Source organism: Pseudorca crassidens, chromosome 1, assembly GCF_039906515.1.
Source record: "Pseudorca crassidens isolate mPseCra1 chromosome 1, mPseCra1.hap1, whole genome shotgun sequence".
Taxonomy (NCBI): Eukaryota; Metazoa; Chordata; class Mammalia; order Artiodactyla; family Delphinidae; genus Pseudorca; species Pseudorca crassidens.
In genome coordinates, this window is record NC_090296.1 from 93,709,225 (window position 1) to 93,730,105 (window position 20,881).

The 20,881-nt window shown below is 37.5% G+C and overlaps 1 protein-coding gene across 5 annotated transcripts in view; it reads left to right on the forward strand.

Annotated features, from left to right (window-relative positions):
- USP8 (ubiquitin specific peptidase 8) overlaps positions 1-20,881 on the forward strand; it is a 98,101-nt gene that overhangs the window by 37,596 nt on the left and 39,624 nt on the right. For 2 of the 5 annotated variants that reach the window (XM_067746675.1, XM_067746665.1), the window contains exons 2-3: positions 14,205-14,373; positions 18,049-18,193. In XM_067746675.1, coding sequence (XP_067602776.1) covers positions 14,270-14,373; positions 18,049-18,193 — 249 coding nt within the window. In that variant the 5' untranslated portion in view covers positions 14,205-14,269. Of the gene's footprint in view, positions 1-1,771; positions 1,923-2,235; positions 2,340-14,204; positions 14,408-18,048; positions 18,194-20,881 lie in introns of those variants that run through there. The other 3 variants (XM_067746650.1, XM_067746658.1, XM_067746684.1) reach the window with 3 other exon arrangements.

The following is a 20,881-nucleotide window of genomic DNA, read 5'->3' on the forward strand; positions in this document are numbered from 1 at the left end:
AATAATCCCTGGCATAGTATACATATTCATCATATACTTGTTGAATGGAAGGAGGATGAATCAGGTTCAATACATTTTGGACTACTGCTTATGCTGGATGGCCTGGGTACCATAGATACTGCCACCTGGTTTGTTACAGTACAAATTTGAACAAGTGTTAGGGTTTATAATTCCATTCAATAAGCATAGTTTCATCTAGGTAACCCTGCTCCTTAAGAACTCTCATTTCACTAATTTTGAAAAGTCCAGAGCCTGTCCCCAGATTTCTGTGAATTTCCCAGGAATGTTTTGTTTTTTCCTGCTTTCACTAACTCAGTTCAGTTTTGGAATCATCTTGTCATCTTGTGCCTGGTTTCTCTCCCACACCTGTCGACCCACATGTGGGAACTTCTTAGTTTTCAAAAAATGCACGCAAATGACTTATGTTTTAGCAAACTTGACTGGTGCTTTAGGGAAGTTGGGGAATTCCACTTACTGGGAGGATGGGATTGGGATTGGGGCAATTACATTAGAGCAACAAAAATAACTTTAGGTGAATGTTAAAGAGTCCTATTTATTAAAACCTTTCTGCCATCCCACCATAGGAGACTTTTCACTGGTTGATTCATTCTTATGGGCTTCGATCTTTCTTTATCACCTCACATTCCTAGGATCCTCCCTCTCCAAGATTGTCTTCAGAGAACTTTTCTTCCTCTGTCTTTGTTTGGTTCCTACTCCCAAACTAAACTCTGGATTTTTCTTTGCATACTCAAATTCATCAAGATGCTCAGCAGACCAAAAACAAACAAAAAAAAGCAAACAACCAATAACCAATTTACTTTCTTAAGATCCACCCTCGAAAGATGGATGCAATTTTTCCCCTTAGTTATGAAAAATTTGCTAAGGCTTCCTAGTTAGTAGTCTCAGGTAGTATAGTATATTTCATATTATATGTCTTAAATCCTTTGGGAAAATAGTGTATAGCATAGGTATAAAGAGCTACCGTATTTTTGCAGGTATTTCATTGTGATGGAAAGGAAATTACCATTAATGGAAAGACCACTGTATGTGAAACACTATTGGGTTAGGTCCTTTCATTTATTCATTACACGTTTACTGAACACCTATGTGACACACACTTTCACTTAACGCATTTGCTAGACCTCGCCTTCCAGCTTTTCCATCCCTGAGACACTTGGACTGTCCCTGGGGACTTAGTGACCATGGCCCACAACTCCATCCAAGCAACTTTATGTTTACAGATAATCGGAGCATTCAATCACCTACAAAGAATCACCTCGCGAGAAAGTTCAGACCTCTCGTTTTGTTTCTGTAAGATTGGGCTTTTAACTGTGTATGTGTATATATAATGTGCTTTAGAACTGTGTCTATTCTTCTCTTACCAGAGGCGTGGCTTCGGAGAACGTTAAACTTTTAATCAGAATTTGAGATTCAAATCCGTTTTCTAGTCTGCCTTTAAATCTCCAACCTGAAGAGGAAGAGGCTTAGCTAAGGCGTTAAGAGCAGCCCTGCTTCCTTCACAGCAAGACCCAGGATGCGAGTAACACCAGGGTGACAGAACTAAGCCCGAGAAATGCAGGGTGCAGGGGACAGGCGGACAAGCTCGCCCCAGCTCAGTGTAGCCTGGACACTGCCCAGACCGTCCATCCAAAACGTCCTCCTCGGCCCTCCTTCGCCCTCCCGCGCAGCCCTCACAGGCTAGGATGAGGCTGGGAAATAGCAAATAGTCAAGGGCACGCGCGCGCGCGCGCCGCGCAGCCCCGCCCCTGCGTGACGCCAGAGACGCGACGCGTCGCAACGCAGTGCAAATTGGGAAAGAGGGATGAGCTGAGCTGACTTCCGTCGGGATAGAGATTTTTCTTCGGGTTGGTGGGAGATGGGCCTTTGGCGAGGAGGCCGGCTTTAGCGCGCCTGGCGCCAAGGTGAGTGCGGGACTGGGTCCTGGCCTTTGTTCGTCGGGAATCCGTCCTCAGTGAACCCCTTTCCTTCCACCAGCTGCTGGTCACCCGGGAGACAAGCCGTGTCCTCGGAGGGGGTGGGACCACCCCGAACATAGAATCGGCTTTTGGAGGAAGGGACCTACCGCGAGTCTTTCCCGCTACCCACCTAGGGTTGCCCAGCGAATTCCGTGTGGGCTCCGGTTTTTCCGGTCTTAGAAGGTGGCCTTGACCATTCTTCCACCTTCTTGGACACTCAGACCGACTTTGACCTCTTTCCTCTTGCCTCCGTTTTCAGATTTTCTGCCCGTCGACCTACATTCCCAGACCTTAATACAGCCTCTCAGAGTGTTTTCCAATCCCTCCTCTGATCCAGTCAAACTTGCTTGTAGTGAAGTCCAGGTATGAGTTTAAAGAACCTGCGAGCGCATCAGAGTTAAAACTGTGACTTCCCCAAATAAAAGCTTGTCTTTCCTAAAACGTGGCCTTTCTCCTAGAGTTGTGGGACAAGTTAATTTCACCTCGGAAATTATCAGAACCTTGAATTTGTACTTAAAGCTGCAGACCACACTTCTCGGTTTATTTCTTGCCTCCAGTTCATTTTGTGACCTTGGAGCAAGTCCCTAATCACTAACAAAATATTTACCTGAAGACAGAGGTGTTGCAGAGTCTAAGGAATTTAATATTTGTTAAGAGCCCTGAGGGTTTCAGCTGTAGGGGATGCCGAACTAAGGATTTTACTCTCTCTACGTCAGCAAGCATCCTATGTACTTTCTACTGCAGCCATGAAAAATGTCAGGTGATTTTTGTTGGGGAAGTGTTCCTCTTCTAGGCTTGCTCTGCGGCTTTGCTATGTAAGCAGATTTTGCATTTCAGCAGATTCTGTTTAAGATTCATTGTTGAATGTCTTTCATGATGGATTTAGATAGTTTCTCGTGATTCCAGAGTACTGGACCAGTCTGTCAGAAAGGTTCCATAGGTTGTGCTATGTCTTTAACATGTTGAAATGTGTATTCCTTTTCTTGTGACACATTAGGTGCATCTTTTAAATTAGATGGTAAGGACTCTATAATAACAACAACTTGTCATTAATGATATAAATTTATATTAGTTGCACATAGGTATGCATTGTTTTTGAGAAAACAATGCGTGAGAAAAAACAAAAATATTTTAAAGATGTCTTTCTAGAATTTAATTTTTAATATATTTACTTGAACTTTGTCAGTCATTATGGTCATTTGTTTATTAGCATGAACATAATGGGAAAGAACCAAAATGGCTTTTGTAAAGTAAGAGAGTCAGTACATCAGATTTTTTTCCCATAAAATGTCTAGCATTATATTTTATTATGAACATTTTCTACATAAAAATGTACTTATTTTGTAGAGATGAAAGGGAAAAAAGTGTCTATTAAATATGAAGTGTTTATAAAATTAGATATTATTGAGTCTTTTTTGTTTTAATCTTGGTCATTGTCCCAGTTGCCTATTGCTATATAACAGATCACTCTAAAACAAAGTGGCTTAAAACTACAATTCATTATCTCATGTTTCTGTGGGCTGACTGGACTCAACTCGTTGGTTCTCGGTGAGGGTTTCATGTATTTGTAGTCAGATATCCAGCTAGCGTTGGAGTCATCTGAAAGCTCAGCTGGGCAGGACACCCGAGACGGCTCATTCCCATGGATGGCAATTGATGTTGGCTGGGAGTTCAACTGGAGTGCCTACAACATAGCCTCTTCATGTGTCTTGGACAGATCGTAGCATGGAGGCTGAGTTCCAAGACAAGTGTTTGAAGGGTCAGGAAGTGGAAGCTTTCTCTTAAAGTCTTTCAAAAGCCTGGACCCAGAAGTTGGCACAGCGTTACTTCCAACATTCTGTATTGGTTAGGGCAGTCAGAGCCCTCCCCCAACCAAATGATAGACTTTTTGAAGAGGAGAATGCCAAAGAACTTGTGGCCATCTTTAGCCTACCATAATTTTGTTGACTGATGTTTGGATATAATAGTAAATGCAGAATAAGTTACGCTTCTGATTTCTTTAGCCATTTCATGGCATGTTATAATTTTCGGAGCACTTTTTGTATATATTTTTTCATTGACACCTTTGAAAACTCTATAGAAGCAGATGAATTATTCCCATTTTGCAGATGATAATAAACTGAGCAGTGGCAGTGGTTGTGGTGGAGGATTTAAGGAATTTGCCCAGAGTTGTATGATAATAAGTGGAAAATGAGACTAAGACTTTTATAATACTTTTATAATATAAAATTTATTAGTAAATGATGAACTGTTATGTTAAACTTATTTGTAATAACATTTATAACCATACTAATTCAAGTAACACAGTACTCATGTACAGTGAATAAAGTTAGTGTTGAGATAGCTAAAAGTTGCCTCTTCTAACACATTACAGTTTAGTCTTTCATAATACTAAATTCTCTGAAATGTACCAACAGTGATGTGAACCTGCATGTCTTTCTTGTTTTTTAAATTGAAGTATAGTTGATTTACAATGTTTCAGGAGTACAGTAAAGTGATTCAGTCATATATATATATATATACTTTTTCAGATTCTTTGGCATTATAGGATATTACAAGATGTAGAATATAGTTCCCTGTGCTATACCATAGGTCCTTGTTGTCCTCATTGTTTATCCATTTTATATGTAGTAGGGTGTATCTGTTAACCCCAGATTCCAAATTTATCCCTCCGTACCCCCTTTCCTTTTGGTAACCATAAATTTGTTTTCTGTGTCTGTGAGTCTATTTCTGTTTTGTAAATAAGTTCATTTGTATCATTTTAGATTATACGTGTAATATCATATAACATTTGACCTGATGTCTTTGTAATGTAGTAAAATGAAATTATTATGCATTATAATACCAATTTCAAAACAAATTGAAAAGCTGTGGGTGTAGGAATCCTGGGGTTTTTAATTTCTTAATTACAAAATATTAAAAATTTAAATGATTTCTCATAATTTTGGTAGGTTGGGCGTTATATAACTTAAGATGTTGATTTCATGTAAAATAGATAACTAGTGGGAAGCAGCTGCATAGCACTGGGAGATCAGCTCAGTGCTTTGTGACCACCTACAGGAGTGGGATAGGGAGGGTGAGAGGGAGGGGCAAGAGGGAGGGGATATGGGGATATATGTATACATATAACTGATTCACTTTGTTATACAGCAGAAACTAGCACTAGCTAGCATTGCAAGGTAATTATAATCCAATAAAGATGTTAAAAATAAATAAATAAATTTAAAAAAATAAAATTCTACCTTAAAAAACTGTTGATTTCAGCTGAAAATTAACTGTCATCTTCATAGTGTTTTATTGCTTCTAGTAACATGCTTATATCCATTCTTTATGCCTATGGTTCCCTGTCTTGATTGCACGCTAGAATTCACCTGAGGAGCTTTATAGAAATACCTATGTGCAAGTCTCACACTCAGAGATTCTGATTGAACCATTTAGGAATGGGTCCTGGGCATCAATATTTTTTTAAAGTTCTGTAGGTGATTCTAATATACAGCTAGGGTTGAGAACCATAGCTTTTTTTTTGGTACTTACTAAGTACAGTTGGGTTCCCAGCTCATCAATTTTGCATCTGCTAAAAAAAAAAATTAAAGAGATAAAGAGGAAGAGGAGATAAGAAATGGATCAAGGTTATATAGGTAGATAGACACCTATTGTGTAAAACAGTTATCCTCGTGTTTTTTCTGGGAATGGTCCTTAATAAAACCAAAATATTTGGGCATGGTACGTTAGTGCCTGTAATATGGTACTTTGCTTTGTATTACCACTGTGTACTCATCTTTCATCCTAAGAGGTAGAAACTCCGTTAGGAGGTATATTCTTTGTATCCCCTACAGCCCCCAGTGCTACACTTTGAACAGATGTAGGTATTCTAAATGTTTACCACATTGAAGCTGGTTTTTAATCACTCTTCAGAACTAGGGCTAGTTATTTTACTCTGTTTTTCTTTTTAGCATTGTAAGAACTTTGTAACTTTGGACTTCTCTTTTTCTTTGGTTTCCATGATATTGCACTTTCCTGGTTTTCCTTCATTCTGTGTTTCTTTCCTCCTTTAGGAACCACCCCCACCCCCCAAGTTCTGAGCCCTTCAGGTATCTTGTCAGCTGTAGAGAAACAAGATCTCATTTCCTTAGTGATTCATTCTCCTGATTTTAGTTACTAGTGTAAATGATGTTTATGTTTTTAAAACTATTACAAAAGTTTAAAAATATACATAAAAGTGAAGAGAATAGAATTATTTAAACTATATCCTAGATAGCATATTATTTCAATGTCAATACTTTGTTGTCTCCCAAAACACTGAGGATTATCGAAGTAACATTAACGCCTTAATAGTTGATTTAATATCTGGTCTTTCTGTAAACCTGATGTCTGATTACGTATTTACATCTCTATCAAGGCATCCTTCTTTAGATGTTATTCCTTTTGCATACACTCAACATGTTCAAATTTTTTTGTAAATCAGTGGTTCTTATTTGGGGGTAATTTTGACCCCCCCGCCCAGGGGACATTTGGCAATGTCTGGAAACAGTTTTGGTTGTCACAACTGGAGAAGGGTGGATACTACTGGCATCTAGTGGGTAGAGGCCAGGGATGCTGCTACACATCCTACAATGTGTAGGGCAACCCCACAACAAAGAATTATTCAGTCCAGCATGTGAGTAGTGCCCAATTTGAGAAATGCTGCTGTAAACTGATCAGTTTTTTAAACTTTTTATTTTTGTTAACAGCACTACCATTCTTCACATTTCTCAGGGTTGAAAGTGTGTGTGTGTATGTGTGTGTGTGTATACTCAAGAGAGAAAATACTGTTTCAGTCAAAGCACATTTCTACCTTTCTGTGTTCTTTTTTGCCATGGCCTGCTAGTTATTCTTTTCTAAAGTATCATTCCCTTGTTCCTGTTTCCTTCAAATCTGTCTTGCATATCCCCACTTTGACCTGCCCAGAGATACCATTTTCCCTTCAAGATCTGGCTTCTTATTGCCTGCTGAATTAAATATAAACATTTTTGGGTGGCTTCAAAAGTCCTCCATCATGTAATTCCATTTCCTTACCTAATAGAATTTATTATTGTTAGGCAACAGTTATTAAGGGTTGACTATAAGGACTACTAAGGTAGATGTTAGAGATCTAGCATGTTAGAGTTATGACTTATAAAGACATGTTAGTATAATCCCTTGATCTTATTTGATTATTTCCTAATAATCCCTATAGCATTCTTTATTTTTCTTATTACCTTCCCATACTGATTTCTCATTTTGTGTCTTTGTTCGTGTTGATTTCCTCTTCTGGCATGCCCTCCTTTCTCACTCTATTCATAGCTAACTCCTATCCTTAGGGCCGGTTTCTGTCTCTATCACAGCATCATGAAACTGCATGCTTATGAGGTATGAGTATCTTAAAGCCTAGTCATAATTGTCATTTGATCCAAATTCTGTACTAAAGGAATGCTATAGATAACAAATATTGATAGTATAGGATTTAGATCAAGAAATAAACTCCACGGCTTCCCTGGTGGCTCAGTGGTTAAGAACCTGCCTGCCAACGCAGGGGACACGGGTTTGAGCCCTGGTCCGGGAAGATCCCACATGCCGTGGAGCAACTAAGCCTGTGCGCCAGAACTACTGAGCCTGCGTTCTAGAGCCCGCGAGCCACAACTACTGAAGCCTGCACGCCTAGAGCCCGTGCTCCGCAACAAGAGTAGTCACCGCAATAAGAAGCCCTTGCACCGCAACCAAGAGTAGCCCCCGCTTGCCGCAACTAGAGAAAGCCCGCGCGCAGCAACGAAGACCCAATGCAGCCAAAAATAAAATAAATAAATTTATATATTTTAAAAAAAGAAAGAAACTCCAAGAACTGGGACCATCAAGGATGGAAGAGGTGGAACTTAAGTTGGTTTTTGCAGGACGAGGGATCAGTACAAAAGAGTACACTCTGGGCTGGAAGAAGCTCTCCCCTCGCCTCAAGTTACCGTGAATTTTTCCCTCCTTTTGACTTCCCAGTGACTGGAGTCACGTATTAATGTACAGTGTAGGAATTAATTGTTGGCTTATTATTTAATGAGTATTAATTTGGTCTTGATAAACTAAGGTATTTGTGATCAGAAGCCCTGTGATACTCTATCTCCCTAGAGCAGTGTTACTCAAAGTAGCCAGTCTCTTATAGTCTTGCAGCTTGTGCTAGAATATAAATCAGTACATTGCTTTCTTTGTAAAGAAAGTCTTGCTGCTATGAAAAATTTAGTGTGCTTAATAGGTTTACATTCTGTTATAAGCTTATTTTATCACAGGCTGGTAACCAACAGTTCCTCAACCAGCACTGGTCTGTGGACCACACTTGAGTAGCGTTGCTCTGCAGGAGTTTTACACTTTGAATTGTAACCTATAGACATTTCACATTTATACCCAGTGTTCTATATGTGCTTACACAGGTACACAGCCAAAACTAAAGTTTCATGAAACAGTTTTAACCTTACTATGTGTGACATGCTCTGATATTTTCTCTTCAGGTTTTTTTTGTTTTTGTTTTTTTAATGGTGATTGTGACCTTCTAAAGGGATTTTAAAAAAACACTGCTATTGTCACTAGACTCATAGTAGATACTCAGAAAATACTAGAGGTTTTTTTTAGCAGTGATGAATTCTTAAAAGGGTTGAGCCTTAACTTTAGGATTGCTTTAAAGCAGATTATTTCATCAGTACTTACTTGTCTGTGGCATTTTAACTAGAATGAGTATAGAATGGACTATATGAAATTTAAGATAGTCAGATGATGTAGTGAATACTGTTGCTATCTGAAGGCCAGAGATGGGGTGAGATGAGATGATGGATGGCCAACAAGGACAAACTGCTTTCCTTTCAGTGTTGCCAGCAACCTTGGCAGTGGTTGGTGTGAGGCCCTAGTTAAGATATCAGGACCAGTTTGAATGACAACAAACTTCAATCTTTACTTTTTTGCTTTTTAGTCATCACTCTGTGGTTCAGGTCATCCAATCTCTACTCCTTTCTTTGGAAGGATCAGAAAAATGTCAGAGAGAGAGAGAGGGGTATATATGCCTTCCATTTTCTCCCTATTGTCAGCTCGTTTTCAGCACTGCCTGTATTTCATTTTTGGAGCATTGCTGTTTGATTAAGCTGTTGTTCTTAAATCTTTATCAGGTTTACACATCTTAAATTTTTTTTTTTAGGAGAACTTTTTCTTACATTACTTAGTTATTTTATTTTTTGTACTTACAATCCTTTTTGAAGTATAACATAGTTTTAGTGGGTTATATGTTGTATTTAGTTCTAGAGCTAAACAAATAGATTTTAAAATTATTTGAGTTCTGTAGTTATTGAACATTCCTGTATAAGTATCAGTGGGTTTGTTTTTACTGTTGCAGCCAAAATAAGGAAATTGTAAATCCATTCAGTCATTCTGGCCTTAAGTTATTTTATGCCAGTCTCTTTTGAAATTTCTTTAATGGCAAAATGCAGCAGAATGACTTATCAAAAATTTAATACATTAAAGTTTACATACATTTAAGTTGGATATGTATTCTTTGCTTTCTCATATGATTAGGGAAAAATACCCTTTACCTTGTGCTTTGATTTCTGCAGAAGTATATGTGATTGTAGAGGCTAAAATAGCAATTAAGGCAATGCTGGAAGTATTTTTAACACCAGGCATCTTATTTGACAGCATAACGTATAATTTAATGAAGGAAAATGGAAACAACTGTGGTCCTTTCATGACATTATCAGAGCAAGTTCTTTATTTCAGCTGTTCTCAAAAATCAAATAAGGACAGAAAAAGTAACTTTAAAAAAGCACAATCTTTTTCCTGGAAACCCTCATTAAAACTTTGTTGTATCATAATCTTATCCCTGTAGTTTCCATTGGTGTGTCTGATCGGTTGTCACTCAATCGGAGTCCTGTCATTCTACCTTTGCAGTGTCTCTAGTATCTGTCTGCCTCCTCCATTCCATCTCTACTGCCCTAGTTCTGACCTTCATCATCTTTCCTTAGGATCATTATTATGGGTAACTAATGTCTTCCTTATCTCCAGTCTTTTAAAGCCTAACCTTGTACTGTTAGTTTAGATCATATAACTCTGTTCTTAGAATCCTGCTCTGGTTCTCTGTTACCTTTAGAAAACAAAGTAAATGCTTTAATGTGACATTCACAGCCTTCCATTTATCTGTTCCTAGACTATTTTTCAGGCCTTACTGCCTAGCAAATCCTTGTTGATTCTGTATACTAGCTAGTTCCTAAAGATGTTCTTTACTTTTTTGACATTTTCCTCAAACTCTTTCTCATCTCTATCAAAAGCCTTCTCTCACCAAGACTCACAGAAATGCTATCTCTTCCATGATGCCTCACAAGATCCCTCTAGTCATACTTGATCTTGTTAATTTTTCTTATTGTGCATTATTTGTAACTCTTTATAGTTTGATATAATACATGTTGTATTAACACTGCTTACAACTTTCTCTTTCACATTAGTTTTTTAAACTTTATGAGGAAATGGATCACATCTAATTTTTGAGTTCCTGGGAGCACAATGTCTTCTGTACAGTAGGATGCCTGTGAATGTTTGAATGGAATTTAACTTTGAAATAGCTAATGATTTATTATTTTAAGTTGCCTAGGTAGCATATATAGTTTTTATATTCTTTTGTCTTGTAAAGATCCAAGCTTTAAAGGTAATGATGAGAAAAAGATTTGACTGAGACATATTCTAGACCTTCATTTTAGAGGGTTCAAATAAATAGCTTTCTTTTCCCAACCAAGAAACCTAATTGTCATGAATCAACAAAATAGACTCTACCTGACTTTTTGAATATGTGTCCTGTGGTTAGACCACTAATACTTAAGATGCAGGTAAAGGATAGAGTAGGAAAAACAGATACTGTCAGACTGGTACAAGGTCACTCTGCCTAACTCTGGCATTAATCCTTATCTTAGTACATTTAGTGTTGCCAGTAAAAAATCATTGGGCTTTTTGGAAATTACATTTCAGGAGCTAGCCTATATCAGGGGAGCATATGTTGGCTTATTGTGGTTGAGTAAGCTTAAGATCCTAGCTGAGCTAGGTGGGGGCAGAAAAGTCAGGAATAACTCTTGTTACTATTATCTTACTGTCCTTTAGCCCTCCTTAATAGTCCAAGCTCCAACATCCCCTGCCCTCTGCCACCATGGTGTCTGTTGTGGCATCAGTAAGGACTCAAGTTTCCTTAAGCACCTTCCTGAAAAGTTAGTTTCTTGGCCTTACTGTGCTTTCCCTTAGTCAAAAGTATTATTTCTCAACTGTTGCTTATGTTTCAGTAGAAATCATGTTCCTGAAGCACCACTCTATCCCATCATTTTCTTTTTCATTGCCAATTTTTTTTTAAGTTATCTATAGTCTGCTTCCATTTCTTTATTCCTTAATGCTTGTACTCTTGCTTCCACTCACACCACTGTATGGAAGATGTGCTCAACGAGGTTATATATACTAGGCTCTTAAAATATTCCAGATCTGTTTTTTTCTGAATGAGTATTTAAAAACATATATATTTTATGTTTGCTTGTTTCAACCATAACTTCCTAACTTTTACATCTCTCTGGGTATTCTTTTCATATTTGTAGACAATTTATTCATATTTGCATTGTTATATAATTGCTTTCTTTAAAACTTTTTGATGAAATACATTAAGTATATTACATATTATTTTATGTTATAAAAGCCTGATAATAAAATGATCATCTGTACAAACTATTATATGTAAAATAAGCTACAAGGATATATTGTACAACAGGGAATATAGCCAATATTTTGTAATAAATGGAATATAACCTTTAAAAATTGTGAATCACTTGTGAATTGTGAATCACTATATTGTACACCTGCAACATATAATGTTGTACATCAGTTATACTTCAATAAATACATAAAACAAAACAGTCATCTCTGAGCATATGTGAACATACCACCCAACTTGAGAAATAAAACCTTACATATCGCTGAAGCTCTTTGTGTGTGCCTCCCTTATTGTATCTTCTACCTCTCCAGAAATAGAATTTTATATTTACCATTTCCTACCTTTATAAATTTATCTGATTTGTATCCTTAAGCAATATATTGCTCAGTTTAGTTTGTTTTAAAACTTCTTACAAATGGTGTCACGTGTCAACTTTTTCACTCAGCTTTAGGGGGATAAGCAGGGGTTGAGGAGGTGGTGAGCATGGGGGAGTAGGGAATGTTCTCTTGTTAAACTGTTTATTCTGGAAGGTCAGGGACCACTTCTTATGTATCCTTCGTGTCTTTAACATGTAACAATGGTTTTTTACAAGGTAAGACACTCAATACTGTTGTCTGTATAAGTATGAGGAAATCCAGGGGATCCCTATCATATTCTGTAATGGATGCTCTTAGCTGTTTTGGTGGTGCATTGTTGATGAATTATATACCTAATCAAGAAATGAGAAAGTATTAATATTTAATATAAAATGTGACAAGAATCAAAGCAAATTGGGGTGCTTTTGGAGTTTCACATAGGTGAACAGAAGCCTTTTCGCCCCTAAAGTTGTACCTTACTCAGCATTTTAGGATTCAATGTTCATTGATGTCCATTCGTCTAATAATAGTGAACTGATAGAATGAAGAGCATTAAGGTAGTGGAAATAAGTGACAGAAAAAAAGTTGTAATCTCTCTTTTCTTTAAATTGGAAGTATAGATGATTTACAGTGTTGTGCCAGTCTCTGCTGTACAGCAGAGTGACTCAGTTTTACGCATACATACATTCTTTTTTTATATTCTTTTCCATTATGGTTTATCACAGGATATTGAATATAGTTCCCTGTGCTATACATTAGGACCTTGTTGTTATCCATTTAAAATATAATAGTTTGCATCTACCAGCCCCAAATTCCTAGTCCATCCCTCTCTCTCCCCCACTCCCCCTTGGCAACCACAAGTCTGTTCTCTATGTCTGTGAGTCTGTTTCTGTTTTGTTGATAGGTTCCTTTGTGCCATATTTTAGATTCCACATATAAGTGATATCATATGGTATTTGTCTTTCTCTTTCTGACTTAGTTCACTTAGTATGATAATCTGTAGTTGCATTCATGTTGCTGCAAATGGCATCACTTTGTTCTTTTTTATGGCTGAGTATTCCGTTGTATATATGTTACCACATCTTTATCCATTCATCTGTCAATGGACATTTAGGTTGTTTCCATGTTTTGGCTCTTGTGAATAGTGCTACTATGAACATAGGGGTGTATGTTTCTTTTTGTATTATAGTTTTGACCGGGTATATTCCCAGGAGTGGGATTGCTGGATCATACGGTAATTCTATTTTTAGTTTTCTGAGGAACCGCCATACTGTTTTCCATAGTGGCTGTATCAAAAAATGTTGTAATCTCTTAAATGTATTAATGCAGCTCTTTATTCAAATTGTAATTAGTTCTTTACAACTGAAGACCTTGTATAAATTTACTTGGGTTCCTGAAGTTTTCATTTGGTGACACTTACGATCTTGTCAAGATTCCCATTTAGTGTGCTCCGCTGATCTGCCCCATCTATATGCATCCCTGCATAGGTACACACACACACACACACACACACACACACACACACACACACACACACACACACAACTTAATTGTTACATACCTAGCCTTTCTTCTTCATTTTTTTTTTTACTACCTCAATCTTCCCAGTCAGAATTTACCAGAGCAGATGAGAAAACAAAGAATGTCATGAAACATCAAAGACCTTTTCAAAGTAAACCAAAGTATTTGGGTGTATTCTACCAGAAACATGTTCATACATCCCCAGCTTCATATAATGTGCCCTGGCTATCCCTCCCCCCAACTTGTTTCCTTTTGTAAACTGGTGAGAAAGAAATATTTTTAAATGAAACTTCCTTCTGTTTGTAAACTATACGTTAATGCAGATTTAACAGAAGAAAAATATAAAAGCTTTTATTATTCTGTTCCTTTGACAGGAAAGATTCCTAATACTTAATGCAAAATGATACAAACTAATTCATTTCGTTAATGAAAATTTGGAGGGGAAAGTAGATTGTTTATTGATACCCTGTATATTGAACTCCGAAAATAAATATTCAAGATAATTGAAAATTAACTCTGTTAGCAAAGGACACAGTTTAGGAGGTTTGTTTGTTTGTTTTTTAAACTGCTCACTTGTTTTATTGTTAATGAGGAAAACTAATGGGATTATTTGTGTTCATTTTGTTTCAGAAAAGAACTACTTTTAATGAAGTACACCATCCATTGTGAAAGTGGAGAAGTAAAGATTATTCATCATGCCTGCTGTGGCTTCAGTTCCTAAAGAACTCTACCTCAGTTCTTCACTAAAAGACCTCAATAAGAAGACAGAAGTTAAACCAGAGAAAATAAGCACTAGGAAGTGTGTATACTTTGCTAATTTGAGTCATATACAGGTATCCCCCACTATTCAAAACTAGAGTGTTCCTATGAAGCCTTTTGTAAGCCAAAATGGCATAAAGTGAGGAAACAACTTTTTTCATGAAAGCAAAAATCGCCTCTGTATTTCTTTCGATTAGTAAAAAAGGTACTTAGGTGTTCTGTAAAAGCAAAGTGGTGTAAAGTGAACTTTTGAAAAGTGGGGGATAACTGTTAACTTTTAGTTCATTTCCATTTTATTAAATGAGTTAGAGAAGTTCTTAATTTTATCTTGGCAGAATACATATATATTCTGCTAATAAGCATATTATCTGTTTTCTGGACAGTATGTTACATCATAAGTTTAAGAGGTGAAGACTGCAAGGATTCTACAAAACTCATTCAGCCACAGTTAATGTCTTTTCCTAAAACAGTGTAAAAGTACTTCTTAATTAAAGATCATTTTTATCCTTGTGTATTTCACATATAAGATCTGGTTCTAGCATAGTCTTTGATTAAAAAAGAAGAGATACGTATTTTTTATGCAGTATTCAGCAAAGTATTTATACCAATTTGACATGAAGTTTTAACCTAATGATTTTTTAAAATTTATTTTACTTGTTTATGGCTGCATTGGGTCTTCATTGCTGCACACAGGCTTTCTCTAGTTGCAGTGAATGGGGGCTGCCCTTCATTGTGGTGCACTTGTTGTGGAGCACAGGCTCTAGGCACGCGGGCTTCAGTAGTTGCGGCACGCGGGCTCAGTAGTTGTGGCGCACGGGCTCTAGAGTGCAGGCTCAGTAGTTGTGGCGCATGGGCTTAGTTGCTCCACGGCTTGTGACATGTTCCCGGACCAGGGATCAAACCCATGTCCCCTGCAATGGCAGGCAGATTCTTATATATCCTCTTTTTTTTTTTTTTTAAGTCTTGTTTGTTTGTTTTATTATTTATTTACTTGGCTGTGCTGGGTCATAGTCACGGTACGTGGGATCTTTGTTGTGGCATGCATGTGGAATCTAGTTCCCTAACCAGGGATCAAACCCAGGCCCTCTGCATTGGGAGTGTGGAGTCGCTGCACCACCAGGAAAGTCCCCTAATGATCTATTTTATGTATTTTTATTTTTCAGGGCATGTAGTCTATCTATGTTGGGGTAGACTACATGTTGAGGTAGAGGCTAGAGATGATACTTTCCTGATAACAGTTGCAGAATTTGTCCTGAGATAAAATACAATAGAGATGGAAAGGTCCAGCTATTTTGATATTTACTGGAAGTTATTTTGCTATAAAAATGGGATATCACTAAAATTGTTAACTTGTTGATAGTTTTATTTCTGTTAAGGAGGGACAGGAGACAATAGGGGAACTTTTCCTCTGAATTTATTTTGACCAACAAAGGAGAAGATTTAGAGATATATAACTATATTATTATAGAGCTGGGAGTAAGAGTTTCAGAAAGAAAGGTGGGTCTAGCCAGCCTTACACCCTACACTTGAGGTAAGCAGATTTTAGAAATCGGGGAAAACAGGTGTTCTGTGGCTGGAGATAAACGTGAGGCTCTAACAAATGATATGTATGATCCCAAATGAACCTGTGAAGAGGCATCTTAAACCTGTGTTTGCACAGGAACATCTTTATGAGTCATTTTCTAGAGGAGATAAACAAGATGGGAAGGAAATAAAACATTAAGGATGAAGACAGGAGAGTAGTAAGAACTTTAAAGAAGGTCAGGAAAGAAAATCCCAGAATGAACTAATATTCGTAAACATTACTAAGTATAAAATGGGCTTTTGAAAAGATCTTTGGGTGGGGAAGAGATAGGAAGAGTAAGAGAGGGATTGGCCTACTTCTTGAGCTTAGTTGGTAATGTTGATGGGGTGATAGAGAAAGTAGCGCTGTTTAACTCACATTGAATGATTTTCAAATAGAAAATAGTGAGAAGGGTAAAACCACCTTGAAGCTTTCTCAGAGAGCTTCATCTAATCTTAAAACAGATAAATCTGTTTTAGCAATGTCTGGTTTAGCTCTAGGACTACCCTGATCCCACAGGAAGTGGTATGTTGGCCTAAATGTACCACCACAACATGTAGCACTATTCTAGAGAATGCTAGAATCCTTTTAGGATATTTGGCTGTTTCACTGGACCCACAGTGACATTGCAGCCATCTCAGCTGGGCCTGCTGCTACATATGGGCCCATGAGATATACATGCATCATGATGAAAGAAATTTGGAAAAACCTAAGGACTGTTGTACCCACTCCTAAACTCTTAGAGAATCTCCTTACTAGCTTTGGTTTGATTTACCTCTATCCTGGAACTTTGATGCCATGCTTAACAGGGCATGCACACTGACTGAAATTGTCCTTGTGTAGGACCATCTTTGGTCTTAAAGACCAGTTTGGCCCTGTTCCTTTGTGTGGTGTTCTATCTAGTTCCTTGGCCTGACCAACTTCATCACTAATCCATGTCTCAATCGTAGAGCACAGTTTGAAAAATATAGAAAACAAGATGCACTGATTTGTAGAAATAAGTTATTGATAAAGCATATGGTGTATTAGCATTGGCACTACAGCTTAGTTTCCAAAACTTTAGTCCTAAGTAAATGAATTCCTCTTGCAGAAATGTCTGTTTTATTAATTTGCTTTCTGAAGACTGTTAAACCAGGAAAATGTCCTTAGAATGAATGCTGTAGTGGACTTCCCTAGTGGCGCAGTGGTTAAGAATCCGCCTGCCAATGCAGAGGACATGGGTTCGAGCCCTGGTCCAGAAAGATTCCACATGCCGTGGGGCAAGTAAGCCCATGCACCACAACTACTGAGCCTGCGCTCTAGAGCCTGCGAGCCACAACTACTGAGCCCACATGCCACAACTTCTGAAGTCCACGCACCTAGAGCCCACGCTCCACAACAAGAGAAGTCACCACAATGAGAATCCAGCACACTGCAACAAAGAGTAGCCCACGCTCTCTGCAACTAGAGAAAAGCCCACGCGCAGCAATGAAGACCCATTGCAGCCATAAATAAATAAATTTATTTAAAGAAAAAATAAATGAATGCCGTAGACCCCTCAAATTATTTTACTGAAGTGGAATTTTAAGATGACATGTTTTTAGACTTTAAATCTCTTCTCTTTTCAGGGCCAGTGAATCAGAGTGCAGTTCAGCCATTGTGTAGAAAACTCTAAAAGATTGAACTCATGTCCCCTTTCCTGTCCCTAGTTTCTTGAGTTTTTAGGTGAGGAGAATTTTATATCATGGTTAGAAAGGAGTAAGGAGAATTGAAAAGTATTTGTTTTAACATTAAAATAATAAATATTTTAGCTCCCCTACTTCAGTACAAGTAGTATGCAGCTATGTTCTTTATAGAGTATGACTATTATATGGGTGCCGGAGGACCATTTGCCTCAGGATTATCTATTGTAGCAAATCTTTTAAAACTGGATTTAGAATGCATTTTGTACAGTTTGGTGATATACAGACAACTATTAATGAAACATAAGTATTTAATTGTAGTATAAGGGAAATTTTCATGTTGCATCCAAACTTATATCTAACTTTGTATAATTCTGAAGTACTGCAACCTAAATTATGAAATGTATTTTATTGAGTCTCTGTGGACTTTATACATGACTTTTTTCCCCCAGATGTCAAGTGTTTTAATTACTTTTTCTCTAATTTTAAGTTATGTACAGAGTGCCCTGAAGATCTTCAAGACCGCAGAAGAAAGCAGATTAGATCGTGATGAGGAAAGGGCCTATGTGCTGTATATGAAATATGTGACTGTTTATAATCTTATCAAAAAAAGGCCTGATTTCAAGCAACAGCAGGTACCTTTTACTTCTATGTTTTTATTTGCTAAGTTATTTTTACACAGTGGAGCTATTGATCTCTAAAATTTTTAACTAATACTGAAATTTAGATATTGTGTAGCAGCAAGTTCAAACTTCTGCAGATAGAAAAAGCAAACTAAAGATTTTGTTTCATTATTTGCAATATATGTGTATATGTATGGTTACACTCACACTATATACACATACTTAATTTGCTGTGGATTGGTACAGGTTTATAGCAACATACAGACTCATGATTAATCTTCTGTTGTAATAAATCACTGCCAGGTCAAATAGAAGGATTCAGTTTACTCATGCATTCAATAAGAAAAATATGACTATAGTTGTACTTTTTCAAGGGTCAAGGTTTAGTCACTTGTTTTTATGTGACAGCTTTTTATATTTAATTGACACTATAGCCATATTAAAGATCTCAGTTTGCAAAATTAATGTTGATTAATTTATTTAATTTAGATATTCATTTTTATCTATTTATTTATTATTTTTTGCTTTTAGTCTTTTGAGCCAGGTGCCTTTCTTCCAATTTGCTGAAGTGTGAGGAGGGAGGGAGTATGGGAGAGGTATAAATGGGTAGAGAGAACTGATGACTAGGACAAGTGTTGCTAGAGAAGAGGTTGCATTTTTATTACACCAGAAACAGACAAAAGAAGAAAATAGAGAGTGGGTTAAAGAAATGGGAAGAATATTGTGTTGGTGTTTCCACCTTTACCTAGGAATGATCTTGCTACTAGAGAATAATAGCAAAATACTGCTTATAGATTTCTTTCCTGGTAGACAAGTCATTTTATTTTTTTGGCCACAGCATGTGGCATGTGGGATCTTAGTTCCCTGACCAGGGATCAAACCCATGCCCACTGCGTTGGAAGTGTGTATGGAGTCTTAACCACTGGACTGCCAGGGAAGTCCAAGACAAGCCATTCTTGAGTTAATATTGAGATTTTTATTTAGTTCACTTTTGGCAGAATTGTCTTGCCTCATTAAAATTTTTTTTTAATTTGTTTTATTTATTTATTTTTGGCTGCGTTGGGTCTTCGTTGCTGTGCATGGGCTTTCTCTAGTTGCGGTGAGCACGGGCTACTCTTCATTGCAGTGTGCAGGCTTCTCATTGTGGTGGCTTCTCGTTGCGGAGCATGCACTCTAGAGTGCAGGCTCAGGAGTTGTGGCGTGTGGGCTCAGTAGTTGTGGATCACGGGCTCTAGAGCGCAGGCTCAGTAGTTGTGGTGCACAGGTTTAGTTGCTCGGCGGCATGTGGGATCTTCCTGCCTCATTTAAATTGACTTATAGAAGTGAAAAAAAAAAAGTTATCTTATTCTTGAAATAACCTTTTTTTGTCCACAGTAGTGGGACTAATAAAATTTCTTTCGGTTGTTGGTTATGGGATAACTTTAATGTTTTATTTAATGGTGACAAATGATGGCTGGAGTTTCTTCTCACCAGCAAAATTATGCTGATAATCTTTATGGGGTTTTAGATCTAGCTTTGGAAAGGTAGCTCCTTGCATTTGGAGAGTCATCTTCCTGTCTACAAATGGCTGGGTTGGTCCTGCCCTTGGAACATTCTTGGACATACTTATCTGCAGATAGAGACAGAGGCTTGTCTTGCTCACTCTTTGATGGTTTTTACAGTATCTGTTAAAAAGATACTGCTTAGAGCCAGGATACGGTTCATGTGTTTAATACTTTCTGTCATCACTGATATTTTTCCTAAACCCACTGGAAGGTTTCAGAAAACAACAATGATGTAGTGGTCATTTTACTCAGAGAGTCTTTGAGTCATGTTGTTTCTGCCCAACATAAAATTGAATAAAAGCTACTCTGCTATATACATGATCTATGGGATATGAAGGACTACCCACAACTAAAAGTTTGGCTTAGGGCTTCCCTGGTGGCATAGTGGTTGAGAGTCTGCCTGCCGATGCAGGGGACACGGGTTCGTGCCCTGGTCCGGGAAGATCCCACATGCTGTGGAGAGGCTGGGCCTGTGAGCCATGGCTACTGAGCCTGCGCGTCTGGAGCCTGTGCTCCGCAACGGGAGAGGTACCACAAAATAAAGTAAAATAAAAAAATAAAAGTTTGGCTTATTTATGAGATAATAAAGAGAAACCCAGTGCCGGAAGACCCTGGTGGCATGACAAAAACATCACAGACTGGGGTAGAGTAGACCTGGGTTGGGAATGTGCTCTCTTACTTTGGGCTCTTACTTCATCTTTCCTGAGCCCCCCAGTACGTTCATCTCTAAAGGGAACCTCCTTGGTGGGTTGCTATAAGAATCGAAGATAAGTCTTGTATTATCATTCCTGTCATACTATAAGTATTCTATAAATATTGAATGGGTGAATGAATGAATGGTGGCAATTATTCTGCTTATTACTATTGTAAATGTATATTTTATTTATTAAAACATAAATCTGAAAAAAAACGTAAATCTGAACCCTGTCAGAAATTAAAAAAAAAAAAGATACTGCTTAAAAAGAAGTGTAAAAGTATTTACTGAAATAAATATTTTTGAAAGATTTGCGAATTTGGAGAACTTCGGAAGTTTTGGTGTTTCCTTTTTTGTCTGTTGTGGTAGGGCCAATTTTTTATGTACTTATTTAATTTTTGCTTTATTTTTCTAACTTACTGGTTACTTTTTTTTCTTTGGCAAGATTGGGAGTGGTTTTGT